Source organism: Drosophila bipectinata, chromosome 3L, assembly GCF_030179905.1.
Source record: "Drosophila bipectinata strain 14024-0381.07 chromosome 3L, DbipHiC1v2, whole genome shotgun sequence".
In the NCBI taxonomy this organism is placed as follows: Eukaryota; Metazoa; Arthropoda; class Insecta; order Diptera; family Drosophilidae; genus Drosophila; species Drosophila bipectinata.
In genome coordinates, this window is record NC_091738.1 from 21,385,848 (window position 1) to 21,407,556 (window position 21,709).

The 21,709-nt window shown below is 42.1% G+C and overlaps 1 protein-coding gene across 1 annotated transcript in view; it reads right to left on the reverse strand.

Moving 5' to 3' along the window:
* The window catches only part of Ets65A (DNA-binding protein D-ETS-3), a 34,859-nt gene that overhangs the window by 2,410 nt on the left and 10,740 nt on the right, over positions 1-21,709 (reverse strand). The window contains 5 exon segments of the mRNA XM_017247123.3: positions 177-385; positions 4,949-5,138; positions 8,031-8,078; positions 9,679-9,738; positions 11,804-11,854. Of these exon segments, the coding sequence (XP_017102612.3) occupies positions 177-385; positions 4,949-5,138; positions 8,031-8,078; positions 9,679-9,738; positions 11,804-11,854 (558 nt within the window).

A 21,709-nucleotide genomic window follows, 5' to 3' on the forward strand; every position in this document is an offset into this window, starting at 1 on the left:
CCAGTTGGAGTTTGTTATATTAGTTCGGAGGTGAATACGGTCTCCAGTGCTAATTTTATGTATTTTCTTTCATGTTTGCATATTTGATGCTCAAATATGTGCTATTGACAGCCAGAGGTTTGAATTATGGAAACCCGAATTCACCCCGTTATGGAGGTTACGAAGCACGTGCTTACCCGACGATGAGGTCATCCCGTGATGCGGACTCATGAACGAGCTGAGCTTGGCGCTGTGGTGATATGGTGTCATGAACAAGTCACTCTGGTACTTGTAGGTGGGATCGCTGGCCGCCGGCTGGGTGGCAGCGGCGAGGCCTTGGAAATCGAATTTGTACGCATACCGCTTGCCGTGCACCTTGGTCATTATGTTTTTGTCGTAGTAGTACCTAAAAATATAATACAATTGTATTCAAAAGGGTTAAATAATGAAAATAAATATGAAACAAGACGGGAGTTCGTCGGCGGGTGATATCCCGGTGATACTCATACCGGTGATACCCGGTACTCAACTCTTCCACTTTAATTTCTAAATATATAGATTCGCAAAAAAAATCACATTTCTGGTATTGGAACAAAACTGAAGCTGATAAAGAATTTATTCAGCCCCGATGCTGCCAGTCAAATAATGACATTAATAAAATTATAATGAATAGTTATGATGGCAGGTCCATTAAAAATAAGGTTAAATAATCCGAATAAAAAAAAAATGTTTAAAGAAAATAGAAAAGAAGAGCCGACAGCCGGGCGAAATAGAAACCAAGTCACTTTAAAAATTATAATAAAATATATATGTATAAGGAAAAAAAATTTGGGGCAGTCGAATAGCTGGTAAAATCAAAGAACAAAAAACTTTAGCCTTATAATGACATTCATGTAGGCACCATTGTAATTCAAAAAGGATAAAAAAAAAATAAAAACAAGAAAGGAAAGCTAACTTCGGGCGGAGCCGAAGTTTATATACCCTTGCAGTTAAAACCGGATATATATCGCAAACATCGGATATAGTTGGCCGATCCTTATGGGAATAGGAATATATACTCCAATTTATTACAATACAAAATCTAAAAAAAGTCCCAAGCTTCTATCTTCAAAAATACGAAAGTTGATATTTCTACCAAATACCATTTCCGATCGTTCAGTTATATGGCATCTATAGGATATAGTCGGCCGATCCTAATGAAATTTGGTAGGTTGGATCAACTGACCAAATATAGAGTCTGTACTAAATTCCAGCTTTCTATCTTCAAAAACACGAAAGTTGGGTCATTTCCGATCGTTCAGTTATATGACAGCTATAGGATATAGTCTGCCGATCCTTATGAAATTTAGCATGTCGTATTATTTTGCCAAAAATAGCTCTCACCTAAAATTTGAACTTTCTAACTCTAAAAATACCAAAGTTATACCATTTCCGATCAATCAGTTATATGGCAGCTATAGGATATAGTCGGCCGATCCGGGCCGTTCCGACTTATATACTGCGTGCAAAGGAAAGAAGGGTGTGTGCAAAGTTTCAAGACGATAGCTTTAAAACTGAGAGACTAGTTTGCGTAGAAACAGACAGACGGACAGACAGACAGACGGACAGACGGACAGACGGACAGACGGACATGCTCATATCAACTCAGGAGGTGATCCTGATCAAGAATATATATACTTTATAGGGTCGGAGATGTCTCCTTCACTGCGTTGCACACTTTTGGACAAAATTATAATACCCTCTGCAAGGGTATAAATATATAAATATATGTACATACTTTCTGTTGTATTGGAAAAATATCTGAAGCAATCCATATAGTTTGATGAAATAAAATAATGAATAGTTATGATGGACCTGAGCACCCTCCCATTAAAAAAAAGATTTAAAAGACAAAAAAAAAAAATTTTTTAAATAAAAAAAAAATCAGAAAAGAAGAGGGTGGAAAACTATACTCGTAGTAGAAACCAAGTCACTTTAAAAATAATAAAAATTAAAAACCAAAAAAAATGTTCAATCTTTAAGAAGAAGGGAAGCAGTGTCTTAGGGTGTGCAAGGTATATGTTATATGAAATATAAAAAAAAAAATTGTAAACATAAACATTGAAAACATAAACATCCAAAAACTTTTTTTTAATCCAAAAAATAAAAAAAACAAAAATATAAAATATAATCAAAATTTGATCTTAAAGGAAGGGAAACCGTGTCTAAAGGTATGTGAGGTATATGTTATATGAAATAAAAGAAAAAAAATTGTAAACATAAACATCCAACAACTTTTTTTTAATCCAAAAAATAAAAAACAAAAATATAAAATATAATCAAAATTAATTGGTCTGTTCATCTCAGAAACTGCCAGTCGAATGCGGAAAATCTAGACATTTTCCGAGGTCTTCAATTCTTACGATATACCAAGCCTACTTGGACAAAAGGTGTTAAACGAACTTACTGTGTAGATTTATCGATTTCTCAACACATCACAGTTAAACTTTCAACTCTAAAAACTATTGAACATCGGGTGCAGATGGTAGTCATCTTTCAAATCTTTCAGAATCTTTCAAAGAGCAGGTTTCAAAACTAAGTGTTCTTATTATTTGGCGTAATATTACGATTTTATTTCTTGCGCGAAATTTTTTGACGATCTATCTTGGAAATATTTCTGAAACAAAATTATTGTGACTCTCGTATTACCCATCAGATTCCTGGCTTCCGAAAGCAACCCTAGCATCCATTGACCTGATCCAAATGTGGGAAAGTCAAACAAAAGATGCGACCTCCCCTTCAGAAGGACAATAAATAATTACAAAATAATGCTCGCTTTATGCGTTTTAAGTTAATTTTGCTGACATTAAGCGATTTTAGTGCCGCTCCCCTGGCGCAGTCCTGGCTCGCAATTAAAAGACAACGCCTTGTGCCAAAGTCAAACAGAAATTGGCTCTTCGGCCCGGCGAGGGGGAATTGTGTGGGCGGGCAGACGGCCAAGAAATACAAGCTAAAATCTGTTTACTTTCGAGGGTTAGCTGCGATTTCTTCTCATTAGGCTGGCCATCCATTAGGACATGGTATGATCTGGCTCTGGCCCTGGCCCTGGCTGGCGGCCAGAAGGCTTTGCCCTTTAAATAATATTCTGACGACAATTTAAATATCCTCTTCCTCCTGCATATTGCTCGTTTATTGTTACGCTTTAAAATGTCCACAACTTCCGCCCGACAAGTGAACAAACAAAAAACTGGGCAAATAAATTACAAAGAACTGCAGCAGAGTCAGAGCAAACATTTCAATGCATCAATGCAAATTGGCATAATGCGTGCACTGGAGCTCCTCCCTCGTTTTTTGTCTCTTCCATAAATTATGCCAATTACGGCCATAAATTAAAAGCGTGGAAAACAAAGGCAGCACCGAGAATTTAAAAAAAAATGGCAACAAATAGGTGGAGAAGCCGAACCGTGAATGCGAATTGCTCTCTTTCCAGAGACAATCAAAGCCAATCAATGGGGCTAAGGACAAAGGAGCTCAATCAGCAAGGAAGGAGAAATGCAGAGAACGAAAAAGGAACCAGGAGCACGGAACATGGAACATGTACTGGGGTACGAGGGGCAGAGGGGAAAGAAAGGATTAAAGTAAACCCATTTCGAGGATTGGCCAGGACGACAAAAGGCCAGCTGGCTGTGAATAAACATGTCAAATGAAGCATTAAAGCACTTGTCCTTGTGTGCGCATGGCTGTCCTGGAGATTGAGGCTGAGTGTTAATTTACACACCCACATCCATACCCACATCCACGTCCACACCCACCACACACCACACACACAGTGCTGTGCTCGCATTTCTGTGCAAACATGAAAGCCAACGGCGATGATGTCTCTTGTGTTCAATTGAGTTGAAATGCGAAAAAAGAAGAGACATGTTGAGGCTTCCTGCACATCAAAAAGGATTCTTCCTCGCCTCATTGTCATCAAGGAAACGTGGGAGTGTGTAAGTGTGATTTTTCTAGATTTTTTGCATTTATTTACATGTGAGCGGGACGTGTTGCAAATTGGCTGCCAGGACTTTTCCACTCGAATTCGCACCATTGGCACTCGATCCGACGCCTCGGCCTCTCTGATTGCAGTTGACAGTTTCAAGGAGGCGGCTAAAAGGGTTCAAGGCCTGCCAGGACCAGAGGATTAGGTCCTGGCCCTGTTTGTTTAGCAAATTGACCGTTGCACAAATAGTTTCGCATATGTTTCGTCCCAACTGGACTCCGGGCCCTGGAATTCTAGATTTGGAAATCGAATTACGTTTCGTTGCAATTAGATTTCGAATTTATTGGATTTTTGATTACGTTCTCGTTTGGCGCAAGAGCGCAATTTATGATTGAATTTCTGTGTCCAGCCAGCGCCGCCCACAAACAATCAAGTGGGCCAACTCTTGGCCAGAAAGTGGATTAGTTTTTTCTGGCCCTCAATATTTTTGGGCCATTTTCTGGCTGTTTTGCCATCAAAGCGGCTAATCAGTGCCGGGACAAATCGTTTACTGATGAGCCCAATTGCACACATGTTCGCATTTTGATGCTGGCACAGATATCTGCTAATTAGAGAACACTTGGGAGGACACAAGGAAATAACAACCCCCCTCAATTGAAGTACAAGTTTCGAAATCAAACAATATTGGTTGTACTTTGGGAAAAAAACAAATATTTTGAAGAAAACTCATGTAGAATACAAAGAACAGTATGTGAAATACGAGTGAAATAAATAAAAGATTCACTAAACACATTTAATTTCGAGTTTATTAAAAAATATTTTACAGATGGAAATCCCTTAACACCTCAAAAATGCTTCATATTTATGATTCTACATGTGCTATATCTACAGTTTAAGATTAGGTTTTTATAATTGAATGACTAAAGTTTAATATTCTTCAACTTACAAATAAAAAATTATACACTTGAGTTGTATATAAATATATTTTTTCCATCAAAATAAACTCACCTTAAGGCACGGCTCAACTTGTCGTAGTTCATATTGGGCTTGGACTTGCGTTCGCCCCACCGACGGGCCACCTCGTCGGGATCGGTGAGCTTGAACTCGCCATTGGTGCCCTCCCAGGTGATGCAGCTGGCGTTGTTGGAGTCCGAGAGCAGTTCGAGCAGGAACTGCCACAGTTGGATCTGGCCGGAGCCTATGGAGCGTGAATCAGAAAATACAAATTAGCTATACGAAATGAGAAATGGGCTTTCTGATTTCTTCTATAGAGACATTTAATGTGGGTATTTTCGGGCTTGGCTAAATGTCCATCAAAAGAGCATATCCTTTTGGCGTTTCGGGCCTGAATTAACTACGGCTGCGGGGATGTGGCCAAAATGTAAGCATTTTGTGGCATGCAATGGCCCCATAAAGCATTTCCTGCTCAAGGACTTCTTGGCTGGGGAATCGAAACGCAAGCCAGAGAAGCCTCCCAGTGGTAGGACCTGGGAGGGGGACAGCCCCTCTATAAATAACTGAGACCGCGGGTAATCTATGACGCTTGCCTCAAATTATTGTAAGAGAAGTGTAGCGCAACGGAAATAGCATTGCATGTAAGTGTAATGGAGCTGGGATGGTTGAGTTGCTCTGGGAATTGAAAGAGATATTCCTGGTGCCACTTTCACTACAAGCATAATTCTTATTAAATATTCCTATAAATCGGAACGAACTTAAAGGAACTTGCCCTGTTTTAAACTATAATCCCCCAGACCGTAGCAGCTTAAACTTTACCATTTGAACTTTGACTTTTTGTTTTCACCAAACTCCCCCAAAAAAATGAAAAAAGTCACTATACCCCATCCCCTCTGTGATTTTTCCTTTGTTCGGGCTAAAACATTTATAGAATTATGATTGTATATTGTGCGCCGAATTCGCCACGCATTCGACGCAGACATCATAAATCGCTTAATCATTTGGCAATTAGGCCGTGGAAGCCGTAGGACGAATAAAAGGAATACATCGTCCTTTCTCTCTGTTTGCTGTCAGACAAAATGCGTAAAAAGGACACCCAGAGCCGCCGGGGGTGGTTGGGCAATCTTGAGTGGGAAAAAGCGAAAGAGACCTGGGCAGCTTTCGGGTGGTGGCTCAGAGCTGCTCGTGTGTGAGAACGTCATGAATATTGCGTTAATTGCAAATCATGGCCAAGTGAATGTGCTAAGTGCCAACACGATGATTTACTCACAACCGCCGACCGGCAACGATGACGATGATGAATGATAATTGTGGAAGACACCGAGGCAGTGAAAAAAGGGCGTGTTGGGACAGGCAATTGACACGCTATTAACTCACAACAAAGCCAATGGGAAACTAAATAGTTTTCTTGAATTAAACCCTTTGTCTAAGCCATAAACATCACCTCTGAATGGGCACATGAATCTGGTATTTACAAAAATTTCCAAAGTATTTGAAGGGGTAATTGCTGATTAAGGAGTGTCACCATCAAAGCTGAAAAATGTGCTTCTAGCGCCCCATAACCGGAAGTAATTAGCCGAACCAGCTCTTTGATGTGAAGCTGCAGCAAGACCAGAACTTTTTGTGGCCCTTTACTGTTTTCATAATTGGGAAAAGCCTGTTTGGAGCTGGCTTATTTAATTATGCAGCCACTAACTAAGGCGATCTCGTGTTTCCATTTTTTATCACTTTTAGGGCCGGCATGCAAGCTGCAGCTGGCCGGCAGGAGAATGGCTGGAAATGCAAATGAGTGTGGCATGTCAAGTGCTGGCCAGGCCGCCGGACCTGGCTAACAAAGCGGTTCCGTGTTGAGAGGAAGCCATAATTAATCAAAAACAGCATTTTTGCCACCCAAAAAGCGAAAGCGCAGCATATACCACATACGACTACTTTGTGGAGGGCCCAGTGGAGGTCGTGGGTATGGGCCTGGGTGGGTGTCTTTCAGTGAGCTTTTGCGTCCGACTTCAATTTGAAGTTTCATTTCGCCGCCAACTCTTGGCAACGGCCTAAACCGCACAACAAACAATCGAAAGAGACGGAAGCCATCCGGCGAAAGAGAAAGAGAGAGTGGCTCGATTCGTGTAAATGTCGCGCCGGAAAATGTTGGGCGTCTGGGTTTTTATGCTAATTCCGTTCGAGCGCCATGTTTTCGGGCGGTGGTGTCGGAGGGTGGGGCTCTGGCTGGAGGTGGGCGGCAGTGGGTGGAGCTCTCGCCACCGTAATGGCGGCAGCGGCGTCAAAAGCTTGCCCCAGCGCAGGATCAATAGGAATTATTGATTTTACTCGGTCGTGGTCAAAGGCAATGAACACCATTTTCAAGTTTGTACTTTTGTTTGGAGGAAAGAATAGAGAAAAAGGATTTATTTTAAAGAAAAGATTTTATAAGGGATATTGGGGAGTATATTTTTGTAAAGTAATATTAACATAAATCTGGAATAGTTGCCTAGGTGGCTTATAGAACTATCTTACGTATCCTGTTTAGGATCCTAGATAATTGTACAAAAATATATTTTGAATGTCGTATATACTTGCTTTCCCATGGTCATTTTTAGGACAAAGGTTCCTGTGAGAAAAATGAGCAAATCCTTTGAGCAATTTATCACAGTTATGGAGGACCCGCCCACTGCCAAAAACCCTTTGACGGAGCCTTCCTCCGGCTCTGCAAACTCTTTTTTAATGGATTTGCAGGGCGCGTGCCCAGAAATCAGACAGTTCCCAGCTCTAAATGAATGAAACAAAAAGTCAGAGCTGCAAAAGGATAAAAAACAATTGCCAGGACACGCCCCGCACATACACATACACGGCGGTGCAATAAATTTCGGAAAACACCTTTCGCATAAATTAGAAAACTGCACCCCTAAAGGGTTAAACTCGCATGCAATGGGTTAATTTGTTAGGGTCGCCCCGCGTCTGGGCAGTGACTAAGAAGCCGAATCTCGGCCAGAAATTGATATGATAATGAAGGCAGGCGGCCCAAGTGTTTTGGGGTTAAATCAAGAGTAGGAGAGGGTGGCCGGGGCTTAGTCACGTGGCCACGATAGTAAAATAATCGCGGCACCTGCATCTTTATGCTTTTGTGACTTCGATTTACACTCACCTGAGCTGGCCAGTCTGCTGCTGGTGGGTCCGAACATTTGATATGGATCTGCGAGAGGGTGGATATGGAAATGAAAGTCGTAATGAGAATGAGAATGGAATTGGAAAGCGTGGCATTAGTAGTGGGTCCTTTATGCAAATATCTTAATGAAGGGGCCGCGGGCAAGCTCTTCTGAAACACATATACAATATATGTATGCCCATATAAAGGCAAGTTTTAGTTTCCGTTGACGAAACGAAATGCATTTCCACAAAGCTCTGTGCCACATAAAATTTGTTTTATATTTTTCTGTACTACTACCCATATGCAGATGCTTCATTTGTGCGCATTTGTCGAGTGCATACTCATACCCACACCCACACTCAGACTCTCACTCGCATTCATCACACTCACACTCGAAATATCCATTTCACTTATTATCCGGTGCGCGTTTCCTGCTCGTTGCAAGAGCCCAGCTTTGTGAATGTTCGAGTACAGATGCGGACAAAATGTAAGTGTTTTTTAACCAACAGCGATCGATATTTTATAAATAATATTGTAAGTTTTTAAACAATAATGCTAAACAAATTGTAAGTCGTTTTAAAAAGAGCACAATGTTTTAAAAAATCACGTTTAAAAACCCTTAGTTCTTTACAGAGTTTTGAGCATTTTGTATGTCTGAAAGGTATTACAATTTTAACCGCAGCTGTATGAGTGGAAGAGGATGTGGCAGTGTTAAAAAGAAAGGTTACTCTGATTGCAACGAGACCAAGACCAGACATATAGCGCAATTGTCCGTAATTCGCATCATCTAGCACGAGTCCTCCGCCGATCCTTGGCTTGTTTTTGCCTCCTTTTTGTCCTTTCAAGTCCTGGTGGCCATTGTTTTGCCAACAGTTTCTTTGGGCCTGGCTTTGTGCTTTCAACAGCTTTAATGCCCCGAAAAAACTGCCCCTCTCCAGGATAACTGGCACGCGTCTCTCTCAACCACGGCCGTCAAATTTGACAGCAACAAAGCCTGGCCAAGTGTGTCTGGGTCTGGGAGCCCCCCTTCGGCCCTCTCCAGAGGCCCTCTAATTGAGAATCCTTTATGGTGTTTCAATTGTTTCCATTACGCTTCAATTCCACTGCTCGGCACTTTTGTTTCCATTACCATTTCCATTGCTCAAGTGGCGTATTTAAGGTTTGATTCTGCGACAGTATTTGCTCGATTTGTGCTTCTGTTTCGGTTCGGTTTCGGTTTCAAACTCGCTCCCCAAGTGCATGGATTTGAAACGAATTTTAAAGGCCGCTGCCGTCGAGGGTTGCAGGATAAAAAAGGACTGGCAGCCCGGGCTCGAGTGGCTACGGCACTCGTACGCTCGATATTATTAGACTTGGCCAGCGAATTCGTTTCGCATTCTTGTTTTATAAATACCTTTCGGAGTTTTGCGAATGTTTATGTTGGTTTTTAGGCTGAACAAAGGCTGAAAGCGGCACGTGGACTGAAGCATCTGCACTTGGTGATCTCGGGATAATGTAGCATTTATTTTAAGGATTTTTTATTCAATAACTTTTGAGAAAGACCGGAAAACCGGGCAAGAAAACTTAACACGCAAGGCCCATTCATTAAGTAAATGTTGAGGTAAACCTCCACTGATCCTTCAGAACATAAATATCCATTACTCACCAGGTTGCCGTAGTTGCGAGTGGGGATCATGTTTGATGCTCAGGGCGTTGGAGCTGTAGCCTGCAATGGAAATTATTTAAAAGTGCGTTAAAATAAATTCAAATTGTAAATAAGCCTGTCGGCCCTGTCTGTTAACACTCTCAGTCGAACAATCAAAGGCAATCACAACTCAACCGCAACACAAACATTATCTCGTCGTTGTCATCAAAGGACCCGAGCCCGTGGCGGGAATGAATGAACAAATGTTTGAATGGAGCGATGCCCGGGGCATTCCGCGTGGGACAACTGTGACATGAGCATCGCAGAATCTCTTGGCTCGTCCTTAATGGAATATGATTGCGAAGAGCGAAAACAATGCCGCTGGCAATTCAATTTAAAATCTCTGCGCGTTCAAGTTGTGTGGCAAACTTCACGCTTCATATTCGAGAAGAATTAAAGCCGCAGGACAAGAGCTAAGCACTTGGAAAAATTAAGGATTGCCTTTTCAAATCCCAACAAAAAATCAGTTTAAAATAAAATACAAGGTAGAACGGAATGTATATAGGGACTTGAACAAAATACCTATCTATTAATTTCGCTCACACCTCATATGTATATTAAAATACTTTTCTCGCAGTGTAATCTACAGGACACCGCTGGGTGGTGCTTGCACCGCCCGCTGTTGTTTTCGTTGTCAGTTATTGTGCTAAAAAAGCAGCAACAACGACAACTTTTCATATGACATTTTTGGTTTTGGGCTTTGCGTGGCCACTCAACTGCGAAGAGCACAAAAGGCGACCGATTGCAGCAGGCACTGCCTCGGGGGCGGGGCGGACGCCTTGTTGTGGTGCGGCTGGGCTGGGCTGGGTGGTGCGGTGTGGTGCAGGCCCAACTGGAGTTGAGAACAAACTTTAGCTGTGCACAATTTTGATATCATCAGTGGCCAGGAGCTAAATGCGTTCAGCCAAGCTGAAACTTTGTCTCTGGAAAACATTTTGATATTCCTCAGATTTAAAACGCTCCAGGCTGGCTGGTGCTCTTCTCATTGTCGAGGAGTGGGTGTCAAAGGACAATATAATTTCAATTAGTGCGTGGGACAACTAGCCTAATAACCCTTAACCCCTCGCCTCGCTTCACTGCCCAATCACCGAGTCGAAGCAACCCCAGGAACACGTGTATTCCACACCTTTTTCGGTCCTTTTATCAGCTCTTTTGAATCGGAACCCCACCACCGAACAGAGCCTGTCAATATTCTATTGACGGCTTGTTGATTTGCTTCATCACATCTATCAGGCACACATTTTGCATGCCTGACTGCTCTCGGGTCGTGTGAGTCCCATCACTTTTGGCTTCGCAGTGGCAGTCATGTGTGTGTTTTGCATATTTTACATTTGTTTTGAGGTTCGGAGTGGCTTGTGATTTGTGTGAAATAATTTGCTATAATTTCGGGGCTCTCCCACAACTTTCTGAGTATATTTTCCATACTTCACAGCAATTTGTGATCATTCAAACTTTGCAAATTAGTCTTGTTTCTTTGAGGATTCACAGTCGTTACAAGAAGTTTATGGGTTGGTGGTTTTTGAAGATGGAAGTGCAAATTAATGTTCTCTATTATTGAATTGAAAGTTTATGACTTAACTTGGGGCTATAAGTTGTCACGAAATGCAAGAAAATAATATTATTTTTGGTGAAATTATTCGTAAATGAATGAATGCAAGGGATTTAAATGCAAAAGCAATTATGAATTTTGAATAAAAAGGTATATTAGATGAATGTTTATAATAGACTATAACTATAATAGACATAATAGTGACTATTTCGTGATCGCCCCCTTTTTACATGAAGTTGTTGCAAGAAATAAGGCTCAACACAGTTGATAAATATTTTGTTGCCTACTTTTTCGCGCACTTGTCAAGTAATTTCTTTTTCCAGCCTTTAGGCCTTAGTTTCTTTGGCTTACTTTATTATTTTAGGGTTATTAAATTAATTATATGTATCTAATAATGAAATCAAAATAAAATAATAATAATAGATAATACAATTTATTTCTATTAAGCTCCTAACTGAGGTGTTGCCTTATCGAAAAGGAAGTTGGAGCGGATGCCCTGGATTCTTATCTGAACCATAATTTGAAAATAAAACTTACCTTGTGATTGTGTCGAACTGTGGGAGCCCCACGACGATTTGTATGAGGAATCTGAAAGAAAAGAAAAATAATTGTTTAAAACCTTTGAAAATTTACGAAAACCCTACGGAAGAAGATGCTGTGTTTTGAATAGCCGACGGCAGAATCTTAGAGGTTCGAGTTGGGCTAATTACTTGGATTCCAGGTGGCCGACGGTCGGGCTGGCGGCTCACACACCGCCCACTCACCTGCGAAGAGCATCGAGAAGTTGCTGAAGCTGCCCGTGGAGCGTGACAAGTAATCGGCGGAGGACTTGATGTCCAGCATTGTGACCGCCGGCGGTTGGGTTCACTGCGATTGGAGTGGTTTGCGTTCGGTGCCACTCCCCAAACAATTAGTTCAAATTTCCAATTCAAATTACGCCCTTTTCCCCTTCGGCTTCACTCGTGTCCTTTTTTTATTTAAATTTTTTTTATTTAGAGCCTTTTTTGGCAAGCGGTAAATTGGTCGCCGGAGCCCGGAAACTAATAACACGGAGACGGAGTCGGAGACGTCGCCAAGTGGTGTCCACAATTGAATTTGTTTAAAAAGGGCAAACGGTCGGAGGGCAGCGACGCTCAGCGGAACCGGAAAAGGAACGGGAACGGGAACGGGAAAAGTGACGATCGGAACCGGTTACCGTTTACCGGACACCTCGACTTCCGCCCGAACTTTCCAATGCACTTTTCGACCTGCCTGCCGTTCGCGTGTCCAACTGATTTATTTGTGTCAATGTTGGAGCGCACGTATACGTGATTTTTTGGTTGTGTTTGCTCCGGAATCTATGTGTGGGTTTGTTAGTGTGTTCGTACGTATTTGCGGGTAGGCCCAACAAATCGCGTAAATCACTTTGGCTAAGAAAGGATGCTCTCCTGGCGAGGATATCGAGCTAGACGACTATCGGGCTTGAGCACTGACACCGGATTGCGTCCGATCTGTGGCACGGCAGCGTAACAATTGATTTCATTCCGTCGTCAAATCGCGCATATCCTGCCATCGTCCTGCCTCCAACCCCTAGCAGAAGTGCCGTGGCTCGGTGGCGGTGGTGGTGGTGCGGTGGCCCTGTGGGGGTGGCTGGTGGTTGGCTCTCCGGTGGGTGGTGGGTGCAGCTCGGTGTGTGTATCTATCTGTCTGGCCCGGCCTGGTTGGGCCTCAGCCAGGCGCTGCCGCTGCCTCGGCCGCAGCCGCTGCTGGCGATTCTGCCAGGATACACTTAGGGTTTTAATCCTCAGCCACCCCCTTGTCGGGCAGCCACCAATCAGCGGAGAGTTGGGGTGTGGCCTCGTGGAAGCTTTTCCCCAGAGAGCTTTTTGCAAATGGCTGAGGAGCTGAGAGGCGCATGGGGAAAGTTTTTGTTTATTTTTCCCACCAAGCACCAGCAGGACTTTCAGGACTTGGAACTATCCTGCCAGAATATCCAACTGTTAGTTTCTGGATTTTGAAACTATGGCTTTAAAGCCTGGCCAGTGCTTTTGGGATTTGTAGGAGGTTACCGTTTCCACTTGACTGAGAACAAGCCGCAGGACTCTCGCTCTCTCTCTGTCCTCGTCTCCGTCACCGTCTCTGTCTCGTTCGCCCGCGCACTAGTGCTGTCTCTGTTGCGGGCCACTCAATGCAGCCGCTGCCGCTGCTGTTGCCGCTCCTGATTCCGATTCCGACTCCGCTGCTCCTGTGGCAGAGCTTCCAGAAGTGGCATCGCCTTTTTAGTGGGTGACACGAAGCAACAAGGACGGATGTATTATCCACTTCCTTTTTCCTTCCACCAAACACAAGGATATTACCGTTTCGTCGTTCGCCTACAACACCACTACCATTCGCCCTCCCCTCTGCCACCCACCCGCTATGGCTCCCGCAATCGTGGGGCAGTGGTGCGGTGGGGCTTGGCGGTGGGTGGCTCACAAAAACAATACGCGAGAAGTTGGCGGTGCATGGGTTTCGGAGGAAAAATCAACAATAGTTGATTGTAAAAGGCTTTGACTGCCGGTCGGGTGGGGGGCTAAATGGCGGTTGGGGTCAGGTGGGTGGCGATGGGGCTGGGCTGGTGGTGCACATGCGTTGGCGTCGACGTTCACATCGCTGCAGCTGCTCAAGTGCAATTGTGGCTCTTACGCCTCCGCTACCCACTTGCCCACCAGCTCCTTTTCTCGTCCTGCTCCTTAAAGCAGGCTACACAAAATGACAGACCCACACAAACACAAACACACTCCCAACACACACACATACTCCCATCTCCACACAGCTCTTGGGCTGGCTTAATTAATTTTTGAATCCTCATTGAAATTGTTTTTGCTCGACTTTAGCCGCTGGCCATGCGACCAGAGAGTGAGTCCTTGCATATCCTAGTGGGTGGCGGACGGGCTAATTCATAGGCGTCAACGAACAAATTGTAGTTCCTCACCCACACAAAGGCGATTTTTTACTTTCATTGATGTGCTTTTTTATAATATGATGGTTCGATACTCTCAAAAAATGAAATACATAAACTTTTACAATTTCTGTGTATTTTGAATTTTAATTCTTAATTCTCAAAAAGTTTTTTAATCTCATTTTTCTTTTTTCAACTAAGCTATACGTTTGAAATCTATAGAAACTAATAAAAATGTTTTCCATAAATTATTGAATTTTTATATTTAATCAAATAGTAAAAAAGAATCAATAAAGGTTTAAAAATTTATTCTAAATGATTAAAATAATACAACTAATCTTCTAAAATATAGATGGCTTTGTCAGGGTTTAAAAATTAATTGATTCGAAGTGAGATTTACCATCAGGATAAATCTAAAATTAAGAAACCAGAATCGATGGACCAGAAAAACTATAAATTTTTAGCTTTTGATAATTGGATATATTTTTTTGGGGAGAATCAACGAAAGCTCAAAATATCAAAAATAGAAAACATTCCCCTTCGCATATTATTAATACCGAAAATAAACAATTATTTTCCCTTTTTGGATAGAACAAGCAGACCGTCGACTGTTTGACCTTTTTGCCACTCCTCGCAGCTCCTGAGTTTTATTTTTTGTTAAAAACAAATTTCGCTTTTCACCCACGCACACCCCCACCAGCGCACACATGCCCAGAGCACTCACACACACATCTAAAAGTTGAACAAGTCAAGGCGAAGTGCGTTCGTGTGGGTGCGCTAGTTTGTGGGCGCAGTTGTGTGCGTCGGTGACTGTGCGTTGCTGAGTTGCTTTGACACGCAGTTATTTAATAAACCTAGCTGGAAGGAAAAGGATCCCCATCCTTCCTCCGCCACCTCCACACCTAGTTACCACTATATGCTCTTAGCTTCTGCGGGCGACTGTGTGTGTGTGGGGGGTTGGGGAGTGAGATGGGGCCTCTGCTAATGGCATCTAAAATGGCTAAATAGCAATTTGCTGTTCTCTGCCAGAGGAAAACCAAGTTTCACTTGGCTCGAAATGTTTGCTCTGCCAAAAGCAGGGGAAAAGGAAAAGCTTTTTGTAGCCTTAGCCCTAGTGTGCTTGTGTGTCCTGGCCTGGCTTAACATTTTAATTGCATTCATTATGTAATTTCATTTTCACGCTTTTGGGCGAAAAACTTTAAATTAATTCCTTTTGTTGTGGCATTTCCGCAATTTGGCAACGCCATCGCATTTCCTTCGCCACGCCCACAAGTCAAGTGTTTTGAGTTAACTTTAAGCCGCGGAACAGTGGCCTAAATCACACATCCACCCAGCCCGTCAGCCATTCCAGCCATTAAATCTCTGCGCCCCACTGGGACCATCAATGCATCAGGGCCCGGGGTCCTGTCCATTTGTTTTGTGAGTGTGCAGCCAAAAAATATTCAACGGAGCGTCAAGACAAACATGACAACACCAAGGACACTGGAAAGAAGGTTTGGAAGATGCTTCTTTACAGGTTTTTATTCACAAAAGGATGTAAGGAAAACCAAAAACACAATCCTTTAATGATAATAAAGGGAATGGAGTACACAAGCAAGAACAGAAGAATACTAAAGTTGGATAACTCCACTATATCCGTCCTTTCTTGACAAATATAAAACGATTAATTTTAGCTTTAGACGTAAGGAAGGACAAATTTTTGACTGGAAATCAGCATTCCTAAGAACTAGTAACCTTAGAACATTTTTTCAAAGTGTAGTTCAGAAAGACAGGGAGCATATTGTTTCGGCCAACCACCCACGGCAGTTAATAAGAAACGCAATCAGCGCCGCGATTTGTTTTCTCAAGCTCGCAGAGACAGGGGCAGATAGAGGGAGCCACTCCGTGGGCAAGAGAGAGAGGTCTGCTAATATTTATGCTCCTTGGCCATGTGCAACACCCAATGCCCAATACCCAATACCTAGTGTCTGAACACTGAAATGGCCCTGCCTACAATAACAACTGGAAGTCAGACACGTGGCCATTAATGACGTATGAATGATGTAACACGCGATGGAGACTTTGACGCGGCACGTGGCCAGGAGTCCTGCGAGGCATGACAGGCGAAAAGATGTCCCCCGCTCCTTTTTCCATTGACTCCTTGCGGGTCTTTAATGCCTCCCTCTAATTTAGTTTTTTTCTTCAGAATTGCTCATTTTGCCCGTGGCGAATGGTGACTGTCGCTGTGCATTTTGTTATTGCCAAAATGCGTATTGTTATAATCGGCATAAAAATAATAAAAACACAATGCACACAATTTTTTTATTTACCCTAGCTGGGCTGGTTCAATATTTGTTAATCAAATGGGCGGCAACGTTGGCACATAAATCAGACCAAAATTGGTAGCTCTTTTTCAAAAGTTTTTATTGAGAAACTCTGAGAGGGTTAAGTGAGGACCAGGATAAGCTTAAGATGGAATGGGAGTCTGTTTGGAAAAGGGTCTATATGGATAATAAATAACAATTCTATAATAACTATAATAAATAAATAATTTATATAAAATATACGTATACTGTAGGTATATGAATTGGTTTATGCACATACATATAAATAATGTTTTTCTCACATCTTAAGTGTATATGTATTTAAAGAAATACATATATTCAAACTATAAAACAATAAACATTATAATTCCTTTTCGTCAAATGGTTTACTTAATACTCATTGAAGAGAACAACTTCAGTATTACTCAATTATTCCTATGTATCTAAGATTTCTAATTGGGGTTAATTAAAAAATTATTTAAAAGATAAATGGTTTTGGTCACCTGGTCACCAACTTTAATTTAAGCCTTTAGTACGAATTTTAAAAAGATACTGCGCAGAGCTGAAGGTCTCCTTATATCTAAATTATTATTTTAATTATTTGAAAATTATAATCTTCTGTTTTTAGTATAATAACACAATAAATACGAAAAGATAAAGGTAGAACTAATGCCACATTCCCCTTGTCCACACCAATTAAACACCGCATATCAAAGCCTCCAAATCTAAATGACTCTCTGAATGTCTTTCCCACAAAATAAAAACAATGTCAACTAGAAACTCAACCAAAACATAGGGAACACGCCAAATCAAACAGAAGCCCAACCACAAAAAAGGCACCCACCAATAAATGTGAAAATTGTAATAAAAACAAATTACGGACACGAACAACAAACGGGAAAGCGGGAAAGAAAAATTCTCACAAGGACATATTGAAAGTGTCCTCGTGGCTGTCTATCTAAACAATACCAGCAATAATTGCGCGATTGGTGGCACAAGGTGGTAGGGCAAGGTAGAAAGAGGGTGGCGGTAAAGGGTGCCACCGTGCCACGGGTGCAGGGTGCGCGACTCCGATTACCATCGTTTGACTTTCTCAGATAATTGCAGGAGAGTGTGGCAGCCTCGTTTATTAAAGGTGAAGTTTTCATGGGACTAGAGGGTATCTTGGTTCAGACCGCAGAAAAGAGGGGATAAACTATTTCCCAAACCGAAATAACCTATTTCGCTGAGGTGCATAACATTAAATGTACTTAATATTTAATTAAAGGCAGAAAAGTCTTTCGATTATTTTTGATAAGGGAATTTGGAGTATTCAAATATGTTGGTTGACTAAAGTCTAATGGTTATATTATTCATATCATATGTTTCTTATGATATGAAATTCTTTAAAATAAACAAAAGTACCGGGTATTACATTGTCGATATCCATATTTTGTATACTTTTTTATTTTCATCATATATCTTTATTTTTGATTTCTCTAAACTGAAAGCCAACATATTCACACGGCACCCGAGGGGGTGTTTTGTGCCCTTCGGCACCGCACCCCTCGTCCCGCGCCACTTAAGAGCCAATGACAACAAACAGCAAACAAACAATTAACATCTGAAAGGGGTCGGAGGGGAGGGCTCGGTTCACGTGCCCTGACTGCTATAAATTACGGCGGCTTGACTCCCAGCGACCCTCGCTGTCAATTGATAGCGCGGATTGACTTTTTGGCGGGTCAAGGGTTCTGGATTTGTCTCTCACGGACTCGGTGCTTCGCGGTCTCACGTGAGTTGTGTCACTTGAGATAAAAGCAGGAATAGAGGCCCGGGGTGGTCCGGGAGGCCGAGGGACATGGGTGGCCACCTCGTTCGGCGGCCATAAATTCAGCGAGCTCGTAAATTCAATTGACAACTAAATTGCAGTGCACTGGCCGGAGAAACCGGAGACGCTTCGACACAGCCACCTCCGGCTCCGGGTGCGCTGCGCTTCCGCCACAGTAGTTGTAGGACCCGCTTCTAAAACTCTCAAGTGCACCATTCCCTCCTCCGTCTGGGTTCGGTTGTTTGCCCGTTTTCTCTCTTCCTCCCTATATATAGTATATATGTATTTTCCTTTTCTGATATTTCATGTCGGAAGCGGGTCATTTCCAGCGGCATAAATCACAAAAAGCGGCAAACTTCGAAGGCGGATGCCAACCTGTTGGACTCGATGACAGTTTTCTATTACGACTGGGCCGGGCCGGGCCGGGCCGGTGACAATTTTTTAATTATTTTGTGTAAAGTTTTTCGGTTCGGCCGGGCAAATTTGTTTGCCTATCTGCGGCCCTCGATCGATGCACACACAAAAACTAAATTAGCGAAACATTTTCCAGCTTGTTGCCGTCGTCTTTCAGGTCCAGGGGGAGTTATGGTTGGACCAACAATGACTTGATTTATGAGCGGCTCGTGCTCGTGCTGAAATTTTTGAAGTCCCGGGGGGTTGGGTAATGACTTGAATCGACAGTTAAGTGAACCGCGAAAAGGGCCATGAATAAAAATATTTGGACATCAATAGGCGCACACATGAACGGACAATGGAAGCCTGGGAAAGGCCAATCTCGCCAAGTTGAACTTTTCTTCCCACCAAATATGCGCATATATATTCTTCGGATTTTTGCCTTTTTTTGCAACATCATAAATGCGAGTGAATAAATTTCAGCGCAAGCGTCAGCCCGCGAAGCTGTCAAAAAGGACCTCATCGTCCTTTGGCGCCAGTTGGCCCAGCAGCATTTTCAATTTATTTTCACAGCCTGAAACAATTACGGCAGCGCGCAGGGCAGGCAAACGAAAATAAAAAATAAACTGTGCACAAATGAAATCAGAAATTAAATTTCAAGTGAGCAAACATACGGCGCTGCAAAGCGAGACAGGAACACATTCTGCCAGGTCTTGGGGGAGGCAGCGGGGCTAAAGGTCGCAATGTGGCGCTTACTGGTGGGCGGGCCACCACCCGCCGGGCGCGTTGATGAGGGGCGGTTGGGCGGAGTGGTGGGTGTGAATGGAGGCCAGCCTGCTGGCAGATTAAGCGACCACTCCGATTAGAGTAAAGCGCTTGGGGTATGCCACCGGCAAACAAACAAACAGCGGAGCGACAGATGACGATAGACATCGCACATATGAGACTGTGCCAGTTAAAATATAATTAGATCTGAAAGGACCATGGGTGGCAGGCAAACTGGGTGACTACCGGGTGGCTGTAGTAAAAATTGAACAAGGCAATCTAAAAAATAAATCAATTTTTAAAAAATATGCACATTGCTGCCCAGATAGTAAAAGATTGCTGTGTCATATTTAAGCGTAATTGAAAGTTCTCTGGAAAAATTTGAATTAATTCTCTGTTATGGTCCTCATTAATACTTAAATTTACTGGCTTTAACCATACAATAATGTAATGAACCTTATTTTGTGTTTAATATATGTACTTATGTATTGTAAAATTTATTTAAATGGGAATAAGTTGTACATTTTCTTTAAAAGACCTTTTCAGAAGCGTTGTTCTGCTGGATAGGTTTTAGTCTAGGATCTATAAAATAAATAAATAAACACCACCTAATAATAAATTCTTTAATAAACTATTCTAATCCCAGATATCCATTTTACCTGTAGCTCCTAAAACAAACAACCCAAACATCAAGTAAATAAGCATATCTCTAATCACTGCAATAAAGCAATAAATTCTACCAATTGCCACTCGATGAGTTGCCCGATGTCATGCTCCCGTTCTGCACCCTTTCCCATTACGCACACCTAACCGCTCAATTGTCTGTGATGAAGGGAATCCCACACACGCACTGGATGACTCCTCCCCTGGAATCGAGCCCCGTCCCGACCCAATACATATCTTCTACGTGGCATCTACCACGCTGTCAACGGAGCGTGCGCCCTAATGCTCTTCACATAACATTTTGATCATTTTATGATCTGTCGATTAGCCTCATTGTTGCTCGCAGGAAGGCCCATCCCTGAGGCCTGGTAGACTGGTAGACAGGACGTCTGGATGAGCTCGGGGGTTGTCCTTTGTGGCACACTCTTCGAGTTGCTTTGAAGTGCGTTTGTGCGAGCGTGTGACTAACACGCTTTAATAGGATTAGCTATGAAGAGCACTTAAGAGTCAAATTATCAACGGGCAGTCCACAGACTCTCACTGGCGGAGCGAGGGAATGTTGTGACTGTTGCGTTTTGTATGTTTACGGTAGGCAAGGACAATGAACACAAACAGTCAGTCCTCACAATTGTGGCCCAACTTTCCCACTGCCGATGAGCTGCCAATTGCCGTTCCCAGAGGGACCCAAAGGTTCAAAGGCTGGCATTCCAGATTACGCGCATTAGTCAGGCTTAAGGACTTAGCTCAAGTGAGCAATTGAGATGTCAGGGATACTTTTATAAGTAGTGGGGATTTAGATTCTTCGTGGGAAGTGATGATATAAATAAATTTATGATATAATAATTATATCAAATATTCATTTGAAAGTGAAACTCGAGGTTTATTTCCACCAAAACATATTTGGTGGATTAAGGTTCAAAGGGTCATAATTTCTTGTTGTCATTTTATATACAATATTTAAAGGCGTTTTTTAAAATTTTTTATACCGTTTTTTTTTTTTTTTTGCTGGTCTTCAGTTGAAACAAAACGAATTATTGAAATAAAATATTCGGAAAAACACACTTTTTACAAAAAATTTGAATACCCTCTGTCATTGTATAAAATTTTAAACAAACATCACACCTCATTTTCCAAATTACAAAGAGTTCTTTGCAAGTTTTACCGCGATGTTAAGGGCTCGGAAAATGTCAACAACTTCCTTCTTCATACAGACCAATCAATTTTTTATTTTGATTCATATAATTTTTCACCTTTTTGATTTTTTTTTATTATTTTATTATTATTATATTATTATTAAGGGACACATTTGTACACCCTTGCAGAGGGTCTTATAGTTTTAGTCAAAAGTGTTTTCTTTGCACCCCGTTGAAGCATTTAATACTATTGTACATACAATTTTTTAAGATAAAGTTTCAAGGGATCGGACCCATGAAATACAAGACTGTTTGTCTTGGCCTAAAACCGATCCCCTGCAGCCTAACACAAACAGATACATACATATGTGGTGCGCTTATCGCACTAGAGAAAGGGTCGCATAGCAGGTCAGCGTGCATCGCGTTGATCAGTAGTTTTAAATAGTTTTAAGATTTTGA